Below are 26,627 nucleotides of genomic sequence, written 5' to 3' on the forward strand. Positions count from 1 at the left end.
TCTTTTACATTTGCTATATCACCGTATACAACAATGCTTCCGTGGCCATTTTCGACTGTTTCTATTTGTAAATGCTTTGGGTATGCGAGCGCTTGGTCCATTTTCACTTTAAATTCAGTTAAAGTTATAGAAATTCAGTCAATGTTTCACCATTAAATTGTTCCTCTTCTTTAATACACTGAACGTGATCGCGCGAGAATTAACGCTTAGTTTAACAGAACAGGAAATAAACCAATATATAACAGAGGCTGCCCGACTAAGGCTAGCACAATATGTTGTGCAACTACAAAAATGTTATGTTTTTAGAAAATTCGCTACAGTGTAAATTTATTAAATGCATTTGACTGTGAAGGTGACTACCATTAAGGTTGTCGAAACGTCAGTCAACAACAACAAAAACAGTCCTTCTCAGGGCTATACCAACCTGGACGATCTACATTTACAAACATGTAACGATACTCCCGAGTTCAAACCATTTACTTTATTACGATCATTTAGACGACAGAGTTAGGGCGATTAAGTTACAATAGTATGTCCGTAGGATATACGGAGACAGTTTCAGAACATGCGCAAGGAGTGTTTCATATTGATATTTGCCGCTAGTATTTCCCCCTTCCCCGCCAATACTACTGAGATTGGACATTTCATATGTCGTAGTACAGAAATAGGAGAGGTAGAGAATGCGCCTGCGTGCAATCTCTACGGGTGAAGAGCGGGACAAATACATTCTCAGGTACGCCATTTGAATGGATGGTTTGACCCTTGAAGTACAGTTACATGTTTAATAGAGGTTGATTGTCATGTATAGTGTAATACTGAGAAGGATTGTTGGTGTTCGAGTTGACTGACAAACTTAGCGATGGTAGTCATATTCAGAGTTGTATATGAATAGTAAATAACTCTGAAAAAGACTACTGCTAAGGATGTTTAATAACTCTGAAAAAGACTACAGCTAAAAATGTTTAATAACTCTGAAAAAGACTACAGCTAAAAATGTTTAATAACTAGGAAAAAGACTACTGCTAAGGATGTTTAAAGCCAGTTAACATCAACAACAACAGTCCTTCTCAGGACTACACTAAACAGGACGATCTACATCTACAAACATTGTTTTCTAATTATATCTCATTCATGACCCGCGTCGCCGTGACAACAGACGTCACGTGATCCACTCCTTCTTAACACGTGCTCTAACATACTGTGATGGCAGGCATAGAAAAAAGCAAGTTCCACCAACCTTTGGGATCTCTTTTTTCCAAAAACCTCTGAAATCCCTCAAGTTCCTCTCTGTCTTTCATCAAACTTTCAAAGCTCACTCCGTCCGGAGGGACAGGTAACGAGTTTTTAACATCTTCCACACCGTACCTTCCACTTTCGAAGTTTTCTTTTCCTTCTTGATCGTCCAACTGTCGAAAGATAGAGGGTAGATAGTTGGGTGAACGAAATTTCATCATAAAGCCTAAAGTCAGTTCGGGAAAGTAAAACGATAAAAAGATAAATATGATGTTAAAATTATATTTTCATTGAAAAGAACTCATAAAATGACGGTGAGTTTAATCATAACTCTGCATTCTCAAGATTTGTGGAGGAAGTGACGTCACTTTTGCATAATGAGAATTTCTGCATACGTGTTTCATTCAAATAATAAATTTGCAGCAACTCATTACGCAACGTGAGGTCACTTTCTCCATAAATCGACATCACACAACTTTAATAAGTTGAGAATGCAAAGAGATACGACAAAACTGTTTTACAAAGTCCACTGTCATTTTACAAGCTCCTTTCAATGAAACTATAATTTTAAAAGCTAATTTTTTTCTTTATACTGGTCCTAAACGTCTTTCAACTAGAAGTCTAGAACGAATAGGAATGACTTCATAAAAGCAAGTTCACCCCCAAGAATACTAACATACAGTAGACCATTTTTGGAGTGGGGGTTTATGCAAGCGAACACTCATGCATTTGTCAGAAGCGTGCACCCCCCCTGGATAAATACAAATTGGCTCACAGAAGATTCTAACGAAACACTATTCAGGGAGGAGAGAAAAACAGAGCGTTGGAAGTTTAGAAACACGTGAAACGCAAAATTGAAAATTCTGTTTCAAGTTTTACAATGAACTTACTTCGTTCGATAACAAAGATATTTTTCGTCGTGAATTGTTGTCGTTCAATTTCACCGTAATGAAACGCAACTGTTCACTCTTTGGTATCTAAGATATGAAACTTCGTTTATACTGGACAGCGTTAACAATTAGATCATATATCTGTCTCACCTCCCCCCCCCCCGTGTTCTTACTATCCAACTTCCCACACTATGTATCTTTATCATGGAGTTTTTGATTAATTCATAAATTCCTCACCATTTCGTATTCTTTTCGTTCATCACGGCAAAGACTATCCCATGGTTCTTTGAGGCACGTCAACACATGATCATCTACGTCATCAAACAGATCTTCGTATGGCGGATTCAATTGTTTCTTTATACTTTCTCTGACGTTGGAGGAAATGTTGATATCACAGACGCTCCCTGGAGCTAAGAATCTTTCGTATATCCACTATAATATAATGAAATTGGGCTCGTCATATCTTCATACAAAATGACAAACCTGTTATATCAATCAAAATTCCCCAAAATATTCACTGTTCACATTCTATATCCCCTAAAATCCCATCACACATTCACAGTTTACAATTTATACCTCCAAAATCCTTCAACACATTCACAGTTCACATTTTATATCCCCAAAAATCCTACAACACATTCCTAGTTCATATTTTACACTCCCCAAAATCCCCAAACACATTCACAGTTCACATTTTACATCCCTCAAAATCCCCTAAACATTCACAGTTCACAATCTAGCCTACTTTTATTTAAACATCAATTTAGAGTTTGAACTTCGAGAACGATAAAGCTAACAAAGCTTTCTAAAGATGTTGAAAATCTTCACCTTGGCCTTGAAAATCACAGTTTTAGAACAGAAGGGACCACTTTCGAAACAAGCGGAATAGTCTCGCGTCGCTTGCCAGAAAGACAGGCAGTTGGACCAGAACTAAACGGACAAAATTGGAAAAGTAAGAGAAAATTAATCATAACCCTGAAGACAAGAATCATGTTCAAAGATCAAAACAAGATATTATAGACTACAAGAAAATCGACTATTGAAAGAAGGATTAAAATGTTAGAACAGGAAAAAGAGAGTATAATTTACTTTATTGTTTTCTTTTAATATGAAATCTTTCAGGAAACGTCCTGACTCAGCCTGGTACTCCAAACTATCACGTAGCGACCGCTCTACGTCATAGGTTTCGTCCTCCTCGACTGAATCACGTGACTGCTGTCCACGCGCATCGTCCATGACGCCATACCACCTTTTGAAAAAATCATATAGTGAATATTCCAACTCCTGAGTCAATTTGATCATTTATGAAACATGAAAACTGACATTTGGTGACGAGGGGGAGTTAGAATGACCGAGATAAGCGTCATATAGGAAGAGTGACTCATTAAATGTTTGAATAAGCCAATCACAGAGAGATTACCTTTGTTCCAAGACTCTACTCAAACTAGGCGCGATTCTCGGAGCAATGACAAGTCTGATTGGTGAAAAATATTCCACGTCACAACATCTTGGAAACGCGCTGATTGGTCGTTTTGAAATCCGAATTCTTCCTTCTCTGGCGTTGCGTAGATCTGAATAAAAATTTAGGAAGTTCCTGCAATAAATTATCTCTTGATGAAACACAACTGTAGAAATCACATCATCCCTCACCTCAAGCTGTCGCTTCCCAGCGTTCGTGTGATAAGGCGTCGTCACTTTGCGTCCACGTGCAGACTTTGATCTCAGTTGGGTCGGTTTCCATTTGTTGCACGTGCGACTCACGTGTTGTAATGATATGTTGCTTTCCCAATGTGAACTTCTGCTGGAATAACTCACTATACGGGATTGTGGTGTGTTGTATGAATGTGGTCTAGGGATGTATTGAACGTTGAGGGATTGTGGTGTGTTGTATGGGTGAGGTCTGTGGATGTATTGAGCATTGAGGGATTCTGGTGTGTTGTATGAATGTGGTCTGTGGATGTATTGAGCGTTGAGGGATTGTGGTGTGTTGTATGAGTGTGGTCTAGGGATGTATTGAGCGTTGGTGGGATATGGTGAAATATGTATCGGTGTACAAAAGTGTATTGATGGGGACATTTTTGAAGATGAATGAACTTTTTTCGAAATATTTACTTCATGCAACGTGAACCTTTTACACCTATCGAACAAAAAGAATGTTCAGAGTTAATATTTAGGAAAGCTAAAAATGCTAGGCGAGAACTTTTTTAATGCAAGCGAGCTCAAGGATGACTGAAACTTTCAGAAAATCTATCTAGTATTTGTTCAGTTGTTACAAATTACTATTTTGTTCCCCGCATTGTTTTCAATTCCCCAAAATATTCACTATACATTATAAAAATGAATTACCAATAGTTTAACAATGTTTCTTCAACGATTCTCTGTGCTTCATTCATATCTTCAGCTAATCCTGATAACATGTCTTTCTTTATCTTACGTGGTAACTCCAATGGCGAACCATATTGTTGTTTCATTTCCTGAACATATCTACAGATGAACAAGCAAAATACGCATGTGCAGCTCAAATACTTGGTTATAAATGGACAGTGTTTCATGAAATATTTTCTCTGTTTCACACAGTACTCCTCTATTTCACATTCCTGTTTCCATTCCCTCCATTCCATTTCCATTCCATTCCATTCCATTTCCATTCCATTCCCTCCGTTTCCATTTCCATTCCATTCCTCCGTTCCACTCATTTCCATTTCCATTCCATTTCCCTATTCCATTACTCCTTCCATTTTCTTCCATTCCGTACTCCTCCGTTTCATTCCATTCCCTGTTTCCACCATTCTCCTCCTATTTGTATTTCCCTGTTTCCACATTACTCCCTCTGTTTCACATATTATCCTCTGCTTCAAACGATGTTTACCTTTTTCTTTCTTCGCTATTTTTAATATGTTTCCAATACTCAATTTGCAGCCAAAGCAGAAGCAAACTTTCGCCTTTAGTGTCGACCAGGAAGTCTTTGAACTTGTCCATGGCTGTTTTTGATGAAAGCAAGGCCTTCCTTTTAACGTCGTTATCATTGATTTTTCGATCGCTTTCCACTGAAATACCGTTATATTGCAAAGAATCCAACGAACTTGTTGTATTTTGCAAGAAACAATCTCCATCGTTTCTTTTCTTTACCAATTCATCATTTTTAAGCTCAACAAAGTCATCTGAATGTTCATTCTTGGATTTTTCGTCTTCATCAAATCCTTTTCCTTTATTACTGTTACCCGAGACATTTAATGTTAGCACTTCATCATTTGAAGCACCGTAAACATCTTCTCTTACGTCAATAGTTCTGACGTCAGCACCTGAGATGATGTCACCGCTTGTTTTGTCGTTGCTTTTGTAAGATTGTTTCTCTGTGCTTGAGGGACTCGTACTTCTAAACTGGTCGTCCAAATGACTGTTGAAACTTTCTTTAGAAGAGATTCCACATGTTTTCATTTCAGTAATGAATGTTTTTCCTCGTGAGATATTTCCAGTGATTCTCTCGAAATAATTTGCCTAAATCAGATGCAAAATCATTTTGTTTCATAAGCTTCTTCCACAGTTTAACCACTAAACCAAAAACTATAGCAGTCCTATTTCATACTATCAATGGACAAAACTGAACCCAAATCTCGACCATCTACATTGGTTTCATGACCTGAGATTAGAAATGAAATTTGACATGAATCATTCCTCAGCAGAAATCAGTTGAGTACAACATGAATACCCTCAGTGACGGATTACTAATTACAAGGCCTGAAGGCTTAAGCCCGTTTTCAATTAGCCACGTATCGTAACGTATCGGAGCAAAACGTAACACGGCGCATGCGTGCTCGCTTCTATTGACCATCAAATTCATAAGCGCGCATGCGCACTGTTACGTTTTGCTACAATACGTGGCTAGTGGAAAACAGGCTTAAGACAATGTTGTTGGACTTTAAGTAGGATATCTATTCCTTCCACTATGTTCAGTCTCTTGATGACATTTGTGTAACTAACGCTCCTTTGCCTTTGCATTTCCCAGCTTGTTTTTGAAACTCGTAGCATCAACAATAAGGAATAAATTTACAGTTGAAACTGGGAAAACCGAATACTTTATGAGTTTCGATTATCGTTCATTTGAACAGCAGATCGTTCGATTTTCATCAGCAGAAATGGTCTAAATTAAGAACATTTAACTCACACGGAATTGCAAAACCTAAACATGTCTAGACATAACGGGGCTCTCGAAAGCCCGAGCCTGTAGGATTCAGTCTATTTAGCCCAGTGAGTAATCTGCCAGTGAACACCATTTCCCATGCATCAATCGTCGCTCTATCAACAGCCTGCACCAAGCACTTCAAACATCATTGAGGGAGGGGAGGTACAACTTCCCTGCGTCAATCGTCGCTCTATCAACAGCCTGCACTAAGCACTTCAAACATTATTGAGGGGAGGTACAACTTCCCTGCGTCAATCGTCCCTCTATCAACAGCCTGCACTAAGCACTTCAAACATTATTGAGGGAGGGGAGGTACAACTTCCCTGCGTCAATCGTCGCTCTATCAACAGCTTGCACTAAGCACTTCAAACATTATTGAGGGAGGTACAACTTCCCTGCGTCAATCGTCCCTCTATCAACAGCCTGCACTAAGCACTTCAAACATTATTGAGGAGGGAGGTACAACGTCCCTGCGTCAATCGTCGCTCTATCAACAGCCTGCACTAAGCACTTCAAACATTATTGAGGGAGGGGAGGTATAACTTCCTTGCGTCAATCGTCGCTCTATCAACAGCCTCCAGTATAAACGTCATATGTTACCTGAGCCGATGAAAGAGCTTTTGATAACTTGTATTCTGCGAAAATCATACTTCTCACGAATTCATCTAATCTGTACTTTTGTAACCATTTTAAAGTCGATTGGTGATCGAGAACTGTGACACAGTAACTGATCTGAACTTCGTTTCTGGTTGGATCGTGTCTCTTTTGAATATTTCCACAATCATCTTTGACTAGTTTCTGTGTAAATTCTTCCAAAAGGCCAGATTGTTTGTCGTAGTAAATTCTTGTTTGAAAGCACTGGAAGTTGATGTTCATAAAATTAACACAGAAAAAAAATGTTAGTTTCAAAATCTATCCCATACTGATTGGTTCGCGGAGTACACTTATTTTAGGGTGAGCAGGAGGGTATGTACCACCTCATTTTCTAAACATTTTATTCAAAGTTTTTCTGTCTGTAAATAATATGATGTTGGTCGGTAGATGCTCTCCTTTGGTCAAACATCAAACAACAGTAAAATGGTCTCAACCATAAACGCTGATTTGAAAGCATAAATCATGACCAACTTTCAAATGATTTGGTCATTATGTAAAATTTAAAATTTATAAAATTTAAGTCATCAGCTAAGCTTTGTTGATATTGTTCTAGACTTTTTTAAGATGAAAAATACATATTTAAGACACACTTACTGGCAATGAAAGAAATGTGTTAAAGTATTCCACAAACGTATCGTCATCTCGAAGATACTCAACCTAAACAAAAGACAGTCTGTTATATGGAAGTTTTCAGTCCATGAAAAAGATTTGTATAACTCGGACATTGCTAGTTGACATTACGAGTTCGAGATTTCTATGAGATGATAGTTGATGAGTGCGTCGGGCTTGGTTTCAGTAGAGTCATACTAAAGTAAATGGTTTGAGCCCGGGAGTATCGTTACATGTTTGTAAATGTAGATCGTCCAGGATGGTATAGTCCTGAGAAGGACTGTTTTTGTTGTTGTTGACTGACGTGTCGACAACCTAAGCGGTAGTCATCTTCAGAGTCAAATGAGGAGTAAACGTCAGGTTAGCCGTATTAACCGAAGAACCAGATAGCAAATACGGCTAAACTGATGTTTACTCCTCATTTGACACTGAAGATGAAATCGCCAAGGTTGCCGAAACGTCAGTCAACAACAACAACTTCTTCGGTTCTACCATCCTGGACGATAAATATCGATAATATCGATAAAAATTTATAACATCGATAAAAATTTCAGTGGTGATGAAAATAAAGAAGATGAGCAACACGGCAGTTTGGAAGATAGGGAACATGACGAAAGCAATTCCAGTGAACAAATCGTTCAAGATGATCTTGCAGGAGAGACGGAAGAAATGGAAAATGGCACAACGACTCAATCCGTACAGGAAAGTTTTATCGAAGAATTTTTGCCTCACGTGCAAGATTTAATTAGAGAATTTGGATTTACAATGGAACTTTTAGATGGAGATTTTGTTTTGAATGTTCAATTAACACAAGAAGAATTGTAACATGATTTCACTCCAGAACTTTCTTCTTCTCACGCCATTCTTACATTCTCACTTGGAGCAAAACTTTAAGATATGGAAAACATTTTCGGTATTTTTATAGAGTACGTATTTTAGTAATTTTAGTGCTGAGCTTGGAAGAAATATTGAGTTATTAAACTTTAAAGTTTACGAAAACCTTGTTCTGCGTCTATGCGACATTATTTTCAATAAATTGTAGAATACGATATAGTGAAAATAGCTTTTGTCTACTCGTTATTTTCTTGGGGCGGCAAAAATATTTAATAAGCGCCGCTCCCACTTAAACGCCGCTCTCGCATAAGCGCCGCATTCAAAATCGGAAATATTAAATAATCGCCGCGGCGCTAAAGCGAGAATTTACGGTACATTACCCAGGTTTATGTAATGTATAAACGAAAAAGACATTAAGAATGGACAAACATTCATTTAAAATATCTAAACATGCACTGAGCAAGCCAAGAGTTGTTCGCTTTTTAATAAAGACGGCAACCACAACAATTGTATGAATAAAACAACGACAAATAAAGGAGAACTTCAACAACCCTTTTCCTTAAGAATACTAAAGTATGACTCTTCTAAAATAATTAGATTATTCGCTCCCAATTTCCATAATATTATCAACTAGTGGAGATATCGAGCGCGTAATCTATAAAACTGTGAATTATGTAGAAGATATCAATGTTGAAAGTTTTTTACTTACAAGGTTCTCTTTGTTCAGCTCAACGTTTGTATCTATGAAAGAAAAACGATGCAATTAAACGAAATATGTTAGAGAAAGCAACTTATATCATAAATTCATAGACGGCTGTAAATTATAGTAATGAAGAAGTTCAGACTCAGAATTATATAGATATCATTCAGTATTGTAGTAATTGTACTGTTGTTCGAGCCTCGAATTAAAATTAATACCGATGAAGATGTACTCTGAAATACCTTCCATTATGTTCCCTTTTAGAAGCCATCCAAAAATTCATAGCTTTAAATTAATCTTGAAGTGAGTTTTTATTGTAAATATTTAAAATTAGGTTTCGGTTGTTGTCAGGACGACGTTATTTGCCATCCTTCAGCATGCCATTATATAAAATGGCGCTGCCCACTACCATAGCAGACCATTGAGCTCTAAAAGACCTGGAGGGGCAAAGGGGCCTGGGCCTCGTGGTCAAAAACATGGCGGTAATGGCGGATTTTGGTTGTCAAAACTTCCACTTTGAGAAAAATTTTTAACATTCGCTCCCTCCCGAAACGGATCTCTATTATTGCTCATAGTAATGACAACCAGCGAAAACAACCACGATACCGTAAGCATAAAATATTGAAAATAATGCTTAAGGTTTTTGTGAAATAGACACACACATTTAAATGAGGTAAATCTACTGTAAAATAACGTATATTTTGTCAAGTAATGCTTTAGCTATATTAGAAATAAATATCAAACGGCAATCTTTACACTGTTAATGTGTTGTTAAGCTTTAATGCATAATCCCATGCGCATTACTTGTGTTTTTGACTGTTTGTGAAAGCTTGGTGCAACTGTCTTTCTTGAATAGATGGGTAAATCTTAGTTAAAATGTCGAAAAAGGAGTTAGAAAAAGTTAGCTTACCCCTACGACTTAAGTCGACTGGAAATATATTATAAGTAGGTATGTAATTGTTTTGAGTTTTTTTTGGTAGGATTGATTCTGGGTGTCTTATAAAGTATTATGATATTCTGATAAATCTACTGAGAACTTATGAGGAAAATATCTTGAACTAGGAGAGCAAAAGAACGAAATTCAGAAATTCTATAATCATGTTGCTGATTCTGTTTTAAGCCAAGATATTAGAAACTGGATTGTTATTGACAACCATGGATCTACTACTGAACAGAACTACATTAATTTCCCATTGAAAATACTATTTCTTAAATCGAAGTGCATTGTTTTCTCTGACATAACACTTTTCTTATTGCTGCATGAAGGCAAACCTGTTTAAATAATTATAATGTAGGTGAAGATATTTAGCATGTTGTATAATTGTTATTATACAGACATTATTTATAATATTATGGCCTTGTATAATGTATGTCAAGAACTTATTAATTCTCAAAAATGCTAACCTTCTTGCACTACTTTTCTTTTGTGTCCTTACAAATTACAGTTACCTATACTAATTTTTTCTAGGTTCAAACAACTTGACAAATTTTTGAATTTTACATTATGCCTTTGAATTTTTCTTTTTGTCTTTTGGTAAAAATATCAGTGAATGACTTAAAAATCAAGTTTATCTAAAATAGTATTTTGTACAAAGTAACTATACATAATTGGAAAAGTCTCATGTTGAAGGCAGATGTGGCTTCTTTTACTAGATTGCTACTCTTATTCTTTTAAATGATATCGTAATTCTTCAAAAGACATAAAAAGTTCTTTGCCATCAATTTTTGCTTCTTATGTGAATTTTGATGTGGCTTCTTTTACTAGATTGCTACTCTTATTCTTTTAACCAATGCATCTTATGTGAATTTTTAATCACCTGGAATTGAAAAATGTATGGATTTTGTCAGATGATGCAGTACTGTATTTAATGTTTCGTGCATGTCATAAGCTTTTCTTGAGCAAATATTTCAAGGTAGGAGCAAAATTTGGCACATTATTGAACAAAGTAGTTTTTATCTTGATTTTGATGTACTAACCTGTTTAGTACACTGTGTAACAAACAATTCATTTACAGAAACACCATATGGCATTTATAAAACTTTTAGCATAAAGCAAACCTTTACACACCATCATCATGCTTGTCCAAATCTGTCAAATTGTCCAGGCTAGCTGTTTAATACAGGTAATTTTTATTGTACGACATGTACCAAAGAGCTCATTAATTAATCCTGCACTGCATTTGATTTCAATACAGCTCTGTCCTTAATATTTGCTTCATATTTTCAGAAAAATATCATGAAAAAATCCTCCATTTCAACTGAGTTGAAACAAGGAGTTTTAAGATATGCATATCTCGATAAGAACTGGTTGCTTTGCCTCGTCTAGCAATCGATTAAGTAAAGAACAAATAAGACTGGATAAACATAACTTAAATTACAACTTAGGAGTAAAAACATTCACAAAATATATGCCATCACACTTCAAGTATTGACTTAAAACAAAACACTGAACACTTTAAATAGTAAACAATCTTACGTTGCTTACCGGTGTCATGAAATGTTTCCTTTTCTGGCATTACTTCAGCATCCGTAAACCAAACAAGTTTGCAGCATGTTTTAAAGATAAAATTTCTAAAAGTTTTTGTGCTTGGCATTGATATTTTCTATAATCGCAATTGTGGTTGTCAAATCCGGGTGGGTGAAAAAAATTTCATTTTATGAGCCCGCGTCTTTCCGCTGACTTTGACAACCAAAATCCGCCATGTTTTTGACCACGCGGCCGCGCGCTAATAATTTATACTAATTTTGTTGACGTTTCCCCTCCAGTTATTATAGAACTCAATGTAGCAGACTGGGCATAGATATAGTAGGTCTAGATCATTGAGTTCTATAATAACTGGAGCGGCTATCTCAAGCGCGGCCTTAGATATCTGGTGACGCCAAAAAAATGGCGGATTTCGTCCTTTGCCGCTGAGATTTACCGAAATTGACCGCTTTTCCGAAAATTTCACAATTTCCCACTCCCTCCTGAGGAAAGAGTGAGGAAAATGTATGTGTGTATTTGGGATTCGGCAAGCAATTTTTTGATGAAAATCAAGGTAATAACCTTAAATTCATAACAGCGAATCAACTATGGTTGTCAGTTATCTGCTCCTACGAGGATGCATTTATAACTATCGACGAAAGACCTATATGTCGGCTACACATGTATGAATGTAGATGTGCGTCGTTTTCTTACCAGCGTAAAACTTATGTGATCGATTAAACTCTTTAGTCCATACAAAAAAGTATATCATAGCTCATCTCCACGGTTCACGAGAGAGAAGTTAGCTTATTTGTTATCATTGCTATTTTGCTTCTTTTCATGCAATGGGCAATGGCTTTTTTCGCCACAATTGTAGGATTTTTACTTGTTTCTTTAAAAAAGTACATATTAAATCTCTGGATATTTACGGATTTTCTGTAATTGAGTTTCATATGAAATTTCAAAAAGACTCAAGTCTGCATAGGTTTGGTAAATGAAAACAAACAATATTGTATAGAAATTACTTTAAGTAACCTTTTTGTGATGTTCTGAAGTGCAACTGCATCAAATACTTGTAAAGTTGTAGCACATTTCGATTTTGTTGTATTGATATATGAATTGGGCAAAATGCAAATAATAATCAAAACACTTATGCTTCCAATGGTGTTTATAATTCATTTGTAGTTTTAATACTTCTACCTTTCTTTTTCACTTTGTTTTGTTTTTCCTATATTTGCAATAAAAGTGCACTATAATTTGAATGATTAACACAGTTTTCACCTCAATAATAAAATTCATAAGCAGTTGGTAGTGCATTTTGTTCTCTGAGTATCCACATCTGGTGTTTTGTTCATACAAGAATGATGAAGTGCAAGTAGATATGTCATAGCAAGGCAATAAAACCAAATGAATTACATACCTATATAGTGTGCTTTTATGCTAGAAGCTTAAAAGCTTTTTAGACATTAGAAAGTTATTGGATTATATTACCTCTATATCATCAATCTCATGACAAGAAATAAGAAGCAAAAAATTTGTAGAAAAGCTTTGAAAAGTGAAAAACTTCTTTAAAAAAGCAGCAATAATGCATATGATAAATCTCCATTCTGTACTATAATAGGTAAATAAGCTCACACTGTTTCTAAAAAAAATATAAGAAATATATAAGACATATACAGTACAATAACTTTAAAGGTTTCATCACTGAATCTTTAATTCTTCAGTATAGTGCATTAGATATTAGTAACATTTAAACAACACTCAACTAAAGTATTTTGATAAAGATATGACATGATTTAAACATTAAGTTATATAAAACCCAATGGCTTATACAGTTTGAAGCTTCACATCTGCATCAAGTCATCATCAATCTTAGTACAAATGTTTACATAGACACAAACTTTATGGCCTTCCATTTTACATGTTTGTGAATTGACATTTCATTAAGCATCAAAACACACACAACCTTCTTGCCATCTTTCTTTGGATCATGAACTTTAACTTCAAAGCATTCAAGGCATCCTTAGTGAATCCATTATCTCCATCCATAGAATTTGACCATGATCAAATTAAATAACTCTGGATAGGGCAGACAATAAATCAATTATCTTTACAGCATTATCATTTTTTAAGACTCTGCCTGGTCAATAACATCTTCCAGTCATCTTTACTCCTTGATCTTCCCTGCATGTTGTCAGCAAATAGAACATAACAAGCTCTGCTCCAAATCATGGGTACCGTTTGGGCTGATCATTTCTTTTTGATACTTACTCACAGAACGAAATGTCTGCAGGGTCTTTTTTGCTTTAGGGAAACTATTTAGCAAATAAATGGGTAAATTTACGATTTCATGCATTAACAAATGACAGAAAAGTATGCAGAATTTTATAAACAAAAACAGGAAAACATCAGTATATTTGGCGTTCAAGTCAGTCTTAAAAAATACGATCTTTAATATGTATTTTATGGCTTTTCAAGTGCATGTATAATTGCTTTTCAATCGTTGACAGACTAACAAAACAAACAACTACCTCACCTGTGAGAAGCGATATGTTCCTTTTTGTGGAAACTACGACATCCAACAATTGAACGATTGAAGTGTTGGCATTATAAAAGAAATGCCAAAAAAGAATCGTCACAGAATATGGAACTAACGATATCCATATTCTGTGATATCGTGTTTGTTTTTGAAAAATTCTTTATAATTTACTATAGACACCAGGGGGAGGTCGAGAATATTATTTTTCTGCAAAGCGATCATTTCAGCGGAAATACGTCCTTTGGCCGCCATTTTTTTGGCGACCTCGCCCCAGTAAAGATAGCCGCTCCAGTTATTATAGAACTCAATGGTCTAGATTGCTGACGAGTGTGACGTAATATAAGACTTATTAAGACGGCAGCGTGACATTCATGATAAATCCAAGATGGCGCGGGAACCGGGCAAAAAACTTAGGGCTTGTATTAGGCAATTGTTGTTTTTTGCAGTTTACTTCGTTTCAGTGTTTTCAAACTCCTCCAATCAAGTTTTATTGGAAACAAAGCGTTATTAATAATGTTTTGAAGCCATATTAGACAATTATTATTGGAATACAGGCGAAAATATCGCTTGCGAAGTGTTGTGTAAATTGGTCGTTTGGTTGTCTCGAAGCGTTTGTCTACCAAACTAAACGGATTTTGTATGCTTTAGTTACCATAATTGTTCGTCCACATTGAAATACATGATATTGAATACATACAAAAAGATGGGAAAATTAATCTTCATCGAAGGGCTTTATCTGCTGCTTTTACTACTTTTACCAATGAGGACGATGGACTTGTAAGCTTGCCATAGGTCTTGAAAGATGTTAAGCTTGACTTTAATGAACCTTCATGACAGTATGAGTGGTCAGGTATGAGAGGTTGGTCATCATTCTCTATGGTTAAGGCAGTTGCACATTCAGCACACTTGATGCAACTTGTAATTTTCTTGGCTATGTATCCACTGATATAGGTCAGTACATCATCATGCCAAAGAGTGGAACTGTTTAATAACGCTGCAACTCTCCTATCAACATTTTGTGTCTCTTCAGCTAGCTTGCTTTCACTTACAATAGAGCAGTTGGCAGTTGCTGTCATGTATTGAACAAAGAAATATCAGTAGTTTACTTATCTTTGTACGTAAGTGTCATAAAATGAACCAACTGAGCAGTATTATACAATTTTTATCAGAAGTCATTAGTTGCATGTTAATAATGTGATGCAATTTAGACATTTGTAGTTATAAAATTGTATTGCCATTGGAAGCAACTGGTATCATAGATGGTGTTGTAGCTATAGCATAATAAAAACATATACTATAACTAAGTATAAGCATAAAAGTCACATATATTTTATTCACAGCTATATCTTACAATAATCTCAGCCATAGCCAGCATTTTTATTTGCTCATTCTATCTCAATCTTGCTGTTTTCACTCACTGTAAAAACAATAGATTTCTAATGAATGAGCAATGATGCAGTGAAATTTACATAGCAAGTGTAAAACATTCATTCTGGATATGCCACCAATGACATCCATATCAAATATTTCATAAGATAATACCTACATTTAATGAACACCTTAGCTCTGGTAAAAAATACTTTATACAGAGCTTTATAACTCTCTCAAAAAATAGTATTGTAACAGTATCTTGGGTTATGTGTTTGAATGTAATTATGTCAGATTTTGAAATAACCACTGTTAATATAACAAGCTTCTGAACATAAGTTCCTTCTCTTTCGTTGAACCTCTTAGCTGTAAGATCTCATCAGTATAGCCAATGCTCCTGGATACAATTACTTGATATGAGGCAAGTTTCCTTCAGTTAGGTTTACTAACTTTAATAGCTTCACTAAGATCTTGTCAGTAGATAATAGTGCTGCATTGTTATGTATCTCCTTGCTCCTCTTTTCATTCATTCAAAGTCGGATGGCTTTTCTAAACCGTGTTTGAATCTCACATATCTCACATATCAGCAGACCTGCCAACCCCAAGGAATACAAAACCTTGAGATTAATGCAGAAAAACCGGGAGATCTGGCAAAAAAACTGGAGATTTCTATTCTTGTATACGACATATTTTTAGATTGATTTATTAGACAAATGGCAATGATTACCTCAAGTGTTATGCACAAAAATTTTAACTGGCAGTCAATTTGTGTTACATAATTATACGAAAAAACAAAAATGAATGTCATGCCCAGTTCACGGCGCACTGCGGCTACAATACGTTATGTTTTGAATGCTATTCATCGAGTATTTCTTTCCATGCGATGAATAAAAATGCCAACAAACTTCTAAAATCCTAAGCTTTAAAAAAACCGGGAGATTTAGTATCTTTGTCGGGAGGTCGGGAAAAATGCAGCAAAAGCGGGAGTCTCCCGGCGAAACCGGGAGAGTTGGCAGGTCTGTATCAGTACGAGTACAGTGGGAGTGCTTTCTCGAATAAGTCGCTTTTTTGTCAGAAATATTCAGATTGATTCCCCAATCTTTCTGTAAATTGTCAATATGACATATTCTGATGCGCAACAAATCAGTATGGGAGTTAAAGCTGAAAAAAATCTGTTTCTCTTAGTGGACAAACGACTTGAGACCACATAACGACCAATTTACACAATATTTCGAAAGCGATATTTTCACCCGTATTTCAATTATAACTGTCCAATATGGTTTCAAGACACTTGAAATAAAGATTTGTTTCCAATAAAACTTCATCGGAAGAGTTTGAAAACAATGAGAAGAATTAAATTGCGAAAAACATCAATTGCCCTATAGTGACTCTATGTTTTTTGCCCGGTTCCCACGCCATCTTGGATTTATCATGGATGTCACGCAATATGGCCGCTCGTTAGTAATCTAGACCTACTATATCTATGAGACTGGGCGAAGCAACGCGTTCTCTTCAGGTTTCTGACTTCAAGCCAAGCTGTAAAATTGTCGAGGACATTTTCGCTCACGTCTGAAAGTATACCTCGGTCTTCTAAAGCTTTAGTTTATTCAGAATATGGCGACCCAAGTAAGGTTATCCTGTAAGGTAAAAATATTCCTGTGAACTGTGAATTTTACCGTGAAAGTGGTTAAGTTGTTCTGTAGTCAGTGCCGACCATTTTACACATGGCAATTCATGCAAAGATTTAGTGCTAGCTCCTACACACGCATGCTCGCCATTTTATCTTATTTCCTTTTTATTGTTGTAATTTATGTATCATATTACTTTTATATAAACCTTGTATTGTTTATTATTTCACTTATACTGAAGATGGCCTCATGAGATGTCGAAACATGTCTATTTTAAAAAAACTCGTCGTGTATATTAACTGCGCATTAGCAATAGTGCTTCTACGAAATTATCAATAATGCCAGTCGACTGGACCACTATGCTGCCACACCGGGTGGAAGATCAGCCTGGTCGGCAGCCGCTTCACACATGCTGCTGAATCCCGATATGCACCGATAGAAGGGGAGGCACTGGCGGTCGCAGACGCCCTTGACAAAGCCAGGTTCTTCGTACTCGGTTGCACCAACCTCACAATCGCCGTAGACCACAAACCCCTGCTTAAGCTATTCGGTGATCGGACATTGGAAAACATCCCAAACCCCCGCCTACGTAATCTCAAGAAGACACTGAGGTACAGATTCCAAATGATTCATATCCCTGGTATCCGTCACAAAGCCGCCGATGCGATCTCCCGCCACCCCACAGGTCCAGAGAACCCCACCATGCTTTACCTCGAGGACGACATAGCAGAGTTAAAGGACACTACCATACACACCGGCTTTGACGAAACCATCGCTTCACTCGCTTCTCTAGCACTTACAAACGTCGCCACAACCTGGGACAGGGTACGCATGGCAACTGCAAGCGACACCACTATGCACGATCTCATGAATGTCATTGAATCTGGCTTTCCAGCTTCACGTAATGACCTGCCGACACCATTACAAGAATACTACCAGTTCCGCCACAGCCTCTACACAGTGGACGGCGTCATCATTTACAGAGATCGTGTGGTTATCCCACCACTGTTACGCAAAAATATCCTGGAAGTTCTACACTCGGCACACCAGGACATATCATCTATGACATCCCGCGCAGAGGACTCAGTCTTCTGGCCGGGAATCACCTCAGATATTGCAGCAATGCGTACGCAATGCAACCACTGCAACCGGATGGCACCATCCCAACCCAGCGCACCACCCACACCAACCATCTCACCAGCCTACCCCTTTCAGTGCATCTGTGCGGATTATTTCCACTACAAAGGATCCAACTATCTCGTAATCGTAGACCGTTACTCTAACTGGCCTATTATCGAACGAGCCAAAGACGGTTGCGTCGGACTAATCAAATGCCTACGTCGCGTCTTCACCACCTTTGGGATCCCAGACGAATGCGCTACTGACGGCGGACCAGAATTCACCGCCGTCAAAACACGGCAGTTCCTCAAACAATGGGGAGTACACCACCGCCTCGCCTCCGTTGCATTCCTGCACTCAAATTACCGCGCGGAGGTTGCCGTTAAAACTGTGAAACGCCTCATCACGAACAATACCGGCCCCACTGGTAGCCTCAACACAAACGCCTTACAAATTGCTGTTCTACAATATCATAACACGCCTGATACCGATACGAAATTATCACCGGCCCAATGCGTCTTCGGTAGACCCATTAAGGATTTCATACCAATTTTCCCCGGCCGTTATAGGCCACACATGACCTGGAGGGAAACACTCAATGCTCGCGAGGAGGCTTTACGAAACCGGCACATGAGAGCGGCGGAACGTTGGTCAGAACACACAAGAAGATTGCCACCTCTGTCCATTGGACATCACGTAAGAATACAGAACCAAACAGGACCGTACCCTGCGAAATGGGACAAGACTGGAACAGTCATCGAAGTCCTTCAACACGATCAATACCGCGTCAAAGTCGACGGGTCCAACAGAATTACACTAAGAAACAGAAAATTTCTCCGGCAATTCACACCTGTACAAGAGCATTTACCCAAATATACTACTGATACGGACCTGCTGCTGATACCAAAAGTCTCAACGGAGAACCTTACTCCCAACAAAATGACAGCCAGCAGAAAACAAACACCGTCATTACCATGTCTAAGACCGGCGACACAGACTGATACCCCGAAGCCAGCACCACTACCGAGCACAGATACCGCAGATGGAACTTCACCACACGCAACCAAAATACCTGAAGATGCCAGTGAACCTACAACAGCGACCACAAAGCCAAGCAAGAAAGCACCACTAGCTCTACGCAGATTACTCGATTTCAACAAGAAAAGGCTGTTAGAAAATTGAGAGGATGAACAAATATCATAGAACAACTTTATATTACGCTTTCCTATACTAGTAAAGACTTAGGGGGGGATAGAGCATAATGGGATAATCGTTGAGTAATAAGGGGCCTGGACCCAACTGTTATTGTTGTTTGTCATTTGTAAACGAATGACCTTTGTATTTTGTCTCTCAATATATATTTTACAAGATCCTCATTTCGTGAAATAGACTAAGTCTTATCTAGTAACGAGGGTGTCGGGGAAGTGTTGGCAGTTGGTGATGATGTGAAGTCTGTCCGTGTTGGGGACTGGGTATTAATGGGAATTGCAGGACTTGGTATTAGCCAATCATATGAGTTAACTCCATTAGACTTTATCAGAAAATAGTTTTATTGTCTTTTTGATACAAATTTGCAAAGGTAGTTGGATGGAGATGAAGGTATTGAAAGAGGATGATTGCATCAAAATTGCAGTAAAAAATGGTCTTTCTATGAAAGATGCAGCCATGTTTTCCATAAATCCCTGTACAGCTTACAGAATGTTGAAAGACTTTCAACCATTGCAAGGTGTGTATGTTTGAAATCTCTTTCACAAAATCTCCAACTGCATGGCTTTTAAATGTAGAATTGTTTTACACAAACCATGCAACGAGACGTTTACCATTGTCACAAGTTGAAACTGTACATTTAACGTTGTATCAACACCAACATCATGATGATAAATAATTTTATTTTAACCATTGCAGACAGAAAGTGAGAATTAATAATCTTCAATGTTTTAATCAAGAAAATATTATTCAAAAAAATTTAATTCCTCAAATCAAATGAACTTATGTCAAAATCGTAAAAGTTTTATTTATTTTCATCACAGTTATTGACATGACGTCATGATGATGTTTTTACATACGGGAATTGTTGACAGTATATAACATTTTCTGTCTTTAAGGTCATATGTACATAATAAACGTACAAAAATGATCTCTCACATTTTTCAACTAATGACCATAAAACCCAAATGGTTTTTTTATACATGTGAATTTTTAAGAGCATACAAAACCTATTTCCACGATATTAAATTGTATTTACAGTTCTTGAAAGCATGTAATGATTAATCACATTAATGATTCAACTTCTGTAAAATTTTTCTTTAGTGCTTTCATTTTGTAAGTTAATTGATTCAATAATAAAAAGACAGTTTGCCTTACAAAAGTAGTCGTTCCGTAGAAAAATGTTACATGTTCCGTAGAAAATTATTGCATGTTCCGTAGAAAATTAAAAACATTGCGCGCGCATATACTTTATATTCTGTGATACATGAAGCTTAACGTCATTTGATCAAACATGGCGGCTTGTCGACTATGCAATGTAAACCTTTTTATGCCATGCAACTTCTGTCCTTATTGCGGCTGTAGAGTTACAGGTATGATGAAGATTGATTGTATAATTTGAAAGAAAATATCACTCAGACAATTTCTCTATTCTTTTGTAGCCGAAAGAGACATTATAGAGAACTATTTTAATTATGGATATAAATATAATATCATAATTAGGCTACTAAAGAATGAGAATGGTATTGAAATGGATTTACGGACTCTAAAGCGCAGACTTAAATCTTACAATTTAACCAGAAGGCAAACAGTTCCGGAGGACCTTGTGCGCGAAATTATTTGGAATGAGATGCAAGGTCCTGGATGCTTGGCTGGTTATCGGAAGATGTGGCACATACTTAAACTAAAGCATCACATACATGTACCCCGAAAACTGGTGGAATGTATTTTAAAGGAACTAGATCCAGAGGCATGTGCTTTGAGAAAGCAAAAAAAACTAAAAAGGCGTAACTATTTATTATATAGAGCTAATCAGTGCTGGCACATTGATGGTAAGTAACAATTTTTATCATTTCGGTTTTCATTAACTTTCTATCTGTTATCATCATTGCGTTCATTGTTATCTAATTTTTATTTCCACATGTAGGATATGCTGAAGCCATTTGGATTCCCTGTGCATGGTGCAATTGATGGTTTCAGCAGGAAAGTTCTTTGGTTAGAAGTTACACAGTCAAATAATTTGCCAGAGAGTGTGGCTAAATTTTATTTTGAGGCAGTAAGAAAGAATAAGGCATGTCCTTTGCAGACTCTTAGTGACTGTGGAACAGAGAATGGGATCATTGCAGCAGCTCAATGCTACTTTCGATCACTTGACAATGCACCATTTTGTGGTAGTCAAGCTCATGCATTTGGTACATCTCCATCAAACCAAAGAATTAAGAATTGGTGGTCACATTTTAGAAAAACATGTTCAAGTTGGTGGGTTCAATTTTTCAAAGATCTTTGTGAGGAAAAGCAGTTAAATTTAAATGATGATTTCACTAAAAAATGATTGTGGTTTTGTTTTAATGCTGTCTTGCAAAATTCATTTAATGATTGTCAGGTTTATTGGAATACTCACTATATTCGGCAATCTCGCCATGAAACTGTTGCTGGAGTTCCAAATGTTTTATATGCAATGCCCGAGGAGTATGGGGCTTTTGATCGCCAAGTGAGAGTTACTGAAGAGAAATTGCCAATAGCTGAGAGCAGTGGTTGCCATAATGAATCGTTGTAAGATAATGCTTTTCAAGATTATTTTCATTACTTGGTTGAGTTGCAAAGATTACAATATCCTGAAAACTATCAGGAAGCATCAGAATTATTTGCACTGCTAATGCAAAATAATGTTTGTGTTATCTAACAAAAATTTTAAGTTGTCTTAACATTAAAAACGTTTTAAGAGAGAAATGTCCTTGAAATATATAATTGATACTGTATTCTTTAAATGAAGCCAAAACCAGAACTTTCTGCAAGTGTAGCATCCATTAAATCTTCAAATTGCTTTGAATCATCAATATGAACTGGGAGTGTTAAGCTTGTAGCACAGGTTGAGGCTGTTGGTCTGCATCCATGTTGGTCTGCAACCAGCTTTGCATCCATGCTTGAATTTCACAGTGATGGTTTTTTCCATGCCAAGTGGGGTCACTGTTTCAACTCCAGTTATAAATTTGTACAATGCAGACAAAGAATTTGTAGCTCCTTGAAAAACAATACAAAAAGTAAAATGAAGCAAATCATTGGATAAGTTGATCAATTTACTCCTTTAAAATTATTCAGGAAAATTGTCCAGACTTAAAGAACTATTGGAACAATAAGAGCATCTCAAGATTGCAAAATATATAAATGCCTTGATTACATTACTGAAAAATTACATTTTATATCCACTACTTGCAACCAACTTCAGCAGCTTTAGCAATCGATATCCTCCCTGGTATGTTCCCTGGTCAATGCAATGCTCATTAATCACTATGTATACCGGTTTTAGCTTCAAGAGCTTGAATATAATCACAAAAAAACTTGTGAATATTGATTTCTAATAACTTTTGGTTGCTCCCTTCAGGACTGCATTCTATCAAAATGTGATCTAGAATATGATCAGCTGTCACTGAAAACGTTTTTGCTCCATCAATGGTATATAATGGTTCCATAACATTTCTGTTTTTGCACAACTCAGTCAAAACCCCATGTAGCTGAAGACCAGATATTAATTGGTCAATAATGGCTAGAGTTTTTGACACATCACTTATCACAAGAGACCTGAAATATGAAATATTAAAATATAAAATAATTTCCTTCAGAGCTATTGCAGCATTTCCAAAGCCATCTTTACATTATGGAATTTACCTAATTATCTTGTCGCTTGTTTCTCTTGACTCCTTAGATGGAATACCACAATAACCAATTACTTGCAAAACATTCATCGTCGAGTCTTCTTCCAGAAATGCAACCAAATCATCATCGTTTGCACAAGACTTGATCTGTAAAATTTCTTATTCAGAAATATTCACTTTAATACACAAACAGAGATGCAGGTTATAAGCAATTTTCAAAGATTACCTTTTCAACAGTTATTTTAATTGTGTCATCCTTTAACTGTTCACACCAGTTGTGTGCATGTACGCTTGATATTCCATGCACTATGTAATTGTACACTTGTGAAGAAAACAAACAGGGAGCTGGTCCTCCTTGAACAATTGACACAGCAATAATTTCTCCTGCAACTTTGAATTCTTCATTGGCGAAGGCTTGTACATTCACTACTGGAAATCCTGTTTCGTTGAACAGCTTCCTCTGTATATAGTTGAGGCATTCTGTACAAGAAAATGTTATTACAATACTCCAATAAATTAATTTTCTATCATTGCAAGTGTTGTACCAATTTATTCAATATCTTTAGACATTAAAACACTTGTATACTATTTCAAAACTGTTACTGTTATTTACTTAACATTTAGTTAATCTTACCTGTAAAAAATTCACGTCTTGGGCCACCTGTATCAATGGCTGGTTCTCCCGCAAATGACACTTTCAGAATACCTTCTGACTTAAAATACTTCTTCAGTCGTGCATCCATATAGTCTTTAAATGCATAACGCCTTCGAATAGTTATTCTGTTGACTAATGTCATCTTTAAATTGCTCTTTAAATTTTCAACAACTTGTTGCACAGTTTCCAACTTATCAGTCACACTTTTAGCTTTTTCACTCAATAAGTTTCCCTCCACAATCTGGATTTCACAGTCTTGGTCATCAGATTCACATTCACCAACAGTATCTATATATGTCTCAGCACAAAGATCGGCATGAACTTCAATTTCATTGCGAGGAAAATGTATCAAACATGTTGGACACTGGTGAGTTGTGACCAAGTATTTTTCAATGCTGCCTGACGTCTGTTGCAATGACAATTTAGGTTGAGATGAACATGGGATGTTTGGTGCTGTCAAAGACGTTGTTGACTCCGAAGTAGTTGCATGTTTTGGTGATGGTAACTCTTGAATTCCTAAGTTGCTATTGTCAACATTACAATTAAATGGAACAAACAGAAGCTCTTCGTCTGAATGATTGTCTTCATTGTAACAGGAACAATGTTCAAAATCATCTTTCGGACATAACCAGAAGAAAATTTTACAATAGGGTTTTAGTAGGTCTCGTTTGTATTCTCCAAGGGTGAAAGGTGTGTTACTACCTGGTAAACCTTTAACAAGAGTCATATCTTGATAGAGAATGACATAAGTATCATCTCTGTCAAATTGTTTAAAGTGCCTTGCATGTTTCTCAACTGTCTTTTCGAGCAATACCTTGGCATTGTCGTCTTTATTAAATAATACAGGAATAGTTCTTCCTTTGATTTTTTTCAATCTACCATCTTCAACACTTTCTCTAACCACACCAACTTGCACTTTCACTTCTTGTGCTAACCTAGCTTTTTTATTTGCTGTTGAAATGCTCCTCTTTTTTGTTTTAGAAATTGAGAATTTAGAGCATCTATCTTGTTCTTTTTGTTTTCGAAATTCATGAAAGGTCATAGGACGTAAGTCACGAGGCATACTGTCATTACAAATGATGGAAGTTGAGCCACTTGCTGGAGGGCTTTGATTGTTAGATGTGCCAGAGTTGTTATAAGACTGGATAATGTTATTACACTGCACAAGGGAATCTAAAGTTAATAAAAGAGTTAATTTTACATGAATTCATTTCTTATTCTTTAATCTTTTTTATAAAGTTGAAAAATTCTTTATTCTAAAGTCTATTCATTTTAATTTACAGAGACTGGGATATCAATTAATAGTTTTATAAAGTATTTTCAATTAATTTACAAAGTAAGCATTTTGAATTAAATATTATCTTGAATTACCTTTTTTTGCAACCGCATGGCCACAATTATGACAAAAACTTCCGCCTTGTAATATTTTAGTACCACAATTTTGGCAATACATATACAAAATACATATAAAATTCCTTTGCTACAAAAGAATAGAGAAATTGTCTGAGTGATATTTTCTTTCAAATTATACAATCAATCGACATCATACCTGTAACTCTACAGCCGCAATAAGGACAGAAGTTGCATGGCATAAAAAGGTTCACATTGCACAATCGACAAGCCGCCATGTTTGATCAAATGACGTTAAGCTTCATGTATCACAGAATATAAAGTATATGCGCGCGCAATGTTTTTAATTTTCTACGGAACATGCAATAATTTTCTACGGAACATGTAACATTTTTCTACAGAACCAGGGGCGGATTTAAGGGTCATCAAATCCATCACGCGACGAACGTATGAAATGGTGATTAATTATTCATGCAACATACTAAAATTAATAAATAATTAAGTCAACTATCACATATCGTAAGCCAAACGAAAGCATAACGATCAGAATTAATTAATGGCCTGAGTGTACAGCCGTTTTTTTAAGGAAAGCTATGTAATTAGCCTCAAATATGATCTCAAGCCCACAGAGTCAAATCTTAGTCTTCTCATTGGTCAATTCGCCTATTGCCATGGAAACTTGCAGTTTTGATGTATCTGTGGGGAGCCCTGATGGATTGACGACTTTCAAGGGCTCTAACTATCATATTTTATATTATCGACTAGTATTTTTACTTTGTTATTTTACGCTATTTGATACTTTGACTGATTCACAGGGGGGGTCATTTATTTTGAAGGTCTTATCTTTCGCTACATCGCAAAATTACAATCACGCTTTGTTTAAAAAAGTTTCAGTTGTATCTGATATGGATTACGGTGTTGTTCAAGCTGCCTTTGCGGCAGATGATTGTAAAATTTTGGCAGGTTTTTATGTTTATCTTGCCAGGCAACTAAATGAGCAAGATGAGATATTGCTTGAGCAACTATTGGGTGCCATAAGTAGCTCGTCAAACAGCATTAGCAGAAATTATTGCGCGGAAACTTATATTCCTTTGGCTGTTCGAAATCAAAAGGAAAAATCGTGCATAGCTTTGAGGTAAACTATATATTTTGTACAATTTTTCTCATATTTCACTAACAATATGTAAGAATGTAAATATGCATACAAACGGTATTGATGACTTGCCTTGTTTACGTTCGCACGGTTTGCTGGCAGGCAGATAAATCTCAAGGGAAGTTAAGCATTTTGCTTAATTGTGCTGTGTTTCCAAAACGAAAGCACTATACAAAGTCTGCTTGCTATAAGTTGCCAGCAAAACGTCTGGTTGTATATTACAGGTCACTTGTGTTGTGTAAATCTCATCAACCTTTCAACTTGCTGATTTTTGTGGTTTTAGACTCGCATTTTAAAACTTTATGAATGTACAGTGAGATAAACTTGTCAAATTTTCAGTTCAACCTGCTTGTTGATTATTCCTTGATTCTTTATAATTCTACTATTAA

At 36.4% G+C, this 26,627-nt stretch overlaps 4 protein-coding genes across 4 annotated transcripts; 2 read left to right on the top strand and 2 right to left on the bottom strand.

Moving 5' to 3' along the window:
• Positions 1–3,316: 3,316 nt before the first annotated feature.
• On the bottom strand, positions 3,317–9,444 carry LOC124450724. Its single transcript, XM_047001367.1, has 9 exons — positions 9,346–9,444; positions 9,113–9,144; positions 7,555–7,617; positions 6,907–7,164; positions 4,993–5,621; positions 4,470–4,607; positions 3,774–4,260; positions 3,544–3,694; positions 3,317–3,372 (listed from the first exon to the last, which is right to left on the bottom strand). Exons 1-8 carry the CDS (start codon positions 9,350–9,352, stop codon positions 3,563–3,565), a joined length of 1,746 nt encoding a protein of 581 aa, XP_046857323.1. The 5' UTR covers positions 9,353–9,444; the 3' UTR covers positions 3,317–3,372; positions 3,544–3,562.
• Positions 9,445–17,726: 8,282 nt separating this feature from the next.
• LOC124451985 lies at positions 17,727–19,403 on the top strand. The gene has a single exon (XM_047002581.1). The coding sequence runs from the start codon at positions 17,727–17,729 to the stop codon at positions 19,401–19,403; it is 1,677 nt and encodes a 558-aa protein (XP_046858537.1).
• A 1,325-nt stretch (positions 19,404–20,728) lies between these two features.
• Positions 20,729–22,264, top strand: LOC124450728. The gene is made up of 3 exons (XM_047001373.1): positions 20,729–20,800; positions 20,870–21,259; positions 21,355–22,264. The coding sequence occupies exons 1-3, from the start codon at positions 20,758–20,760 to the stop codon at positions 21,396–21,398; spliced, it is 477 nt and encodes a 158-aa protein (XP_046857329.1). The 5' UTR covers positions 20,729–20,757; the 3' UTR covers positions 21,399–22,264.
• Positions 22,265–22,708: 444 nt separating this feature from the next.
• On the bottom strand, positions 22,709–25,351 carry LOC124451986. Its single transcript, XM_047002582.1, has 6 exons — positions 25,285–25,351; positions 25,107–25,215; positions 23,715–24,908; positions 23,307–23,560; positions 23,094–23,227; positions 22,709–23,006 (listed from the first exon to the last, which is right to left on the bottom strand). The coding sequence occupies exons 2-6, from the start codon at positions 25,186–25,188 to the stop codon at positions 22,709–22,711; spliced, it is 1,962 nt and encodes a 653-aa protein (XP_046858538.1). The 5' UTR covers positions 25,189–25,215; positions 25,285–25,351.
• Positions 25,352–26,627: the final 1,276 nt, after the last annotated feature.

The sequence above is a fragment of the Xenia sp. Carnegie-2017 genome, unplaced genomic scaffold (assembly GCF_021976095.1).
Source record: "Xenia sp. Carnegie-2017 unplaced genomic scaffold, XeniaSp_v1 HiC_scaffold_24, whole genome shotgun sequence".
NCBI classification, from domain to species: Eukaryota; Metazoa; Cnidaria; class Anthozoa; order Malacalcyonacea; family Xeniidae; genus Xenia; species Xenia sp. Carnegie-2017.

Coding starts and splice junctions, on each gene's coding strand:
- LOC124451986 (XM_047002582.1), bottom strand. CDS start 25,188: ATGTATTGCCAAAATTGTGGTACTAAAATATTACAAGGCGGAAGTTTT. Junction 24,909..25,106: donor CCATGCGGTTGCAAAAAAAG/GTAATTCAAGAT, acceptor TATTAACTTTAG/ATTCCCTTGTGCAGTGTAAT. Junction 23,007..23,093: donor ACAAGCGACAAGATAATTAG/GTAAATTCCATA, acceptor TTCATATTTCAG/GTCTCTTGTGATAAGTGATG.
- LOC124451985 (XM_047002581.1), top strand. CDS start 17,727: ATGATTCATATCCCTGGTATCCGTCACAAAGCCGCCGATGCGATCTCC.
- LOC124450724 (XM_047001367.1), bottom strand. Junction 7,618..9,112: donor AGCTGAACAAAGAGAACCTT/GTAAGTAAAAAA, acceptor TCTTTTGTTTAG/GTTGAGTATCTTCGAGATGA. Junction 5,622..6,906: donor AAGCTCTTTCATCGGCTCAG/GTAACATATGAC, acceptor CATCTGATTTAG/GCAAATTATTTCGAGAGAAT.
- LOC124450728 (XM_047001373.1), top strand. CDS start 20,758: ATGCCATGCAACTTCTGTCCTTATTGCGGCTGTAGAGTTACAG. Junction 20,801..20,869: donor TTGCGGCTGTAGAGTTACAG/GTATGATGAAGA, acceptor ATTCTTTTGTAG/CCGAAAGAGACATTATAGAG. Junction 21,260..21,354: donor TCAGTGCTGGCACATTGATG/GTAAGTAACAAT, acceptor TTCCACATGTAG/GATATGCTGAAGCCATTTGG.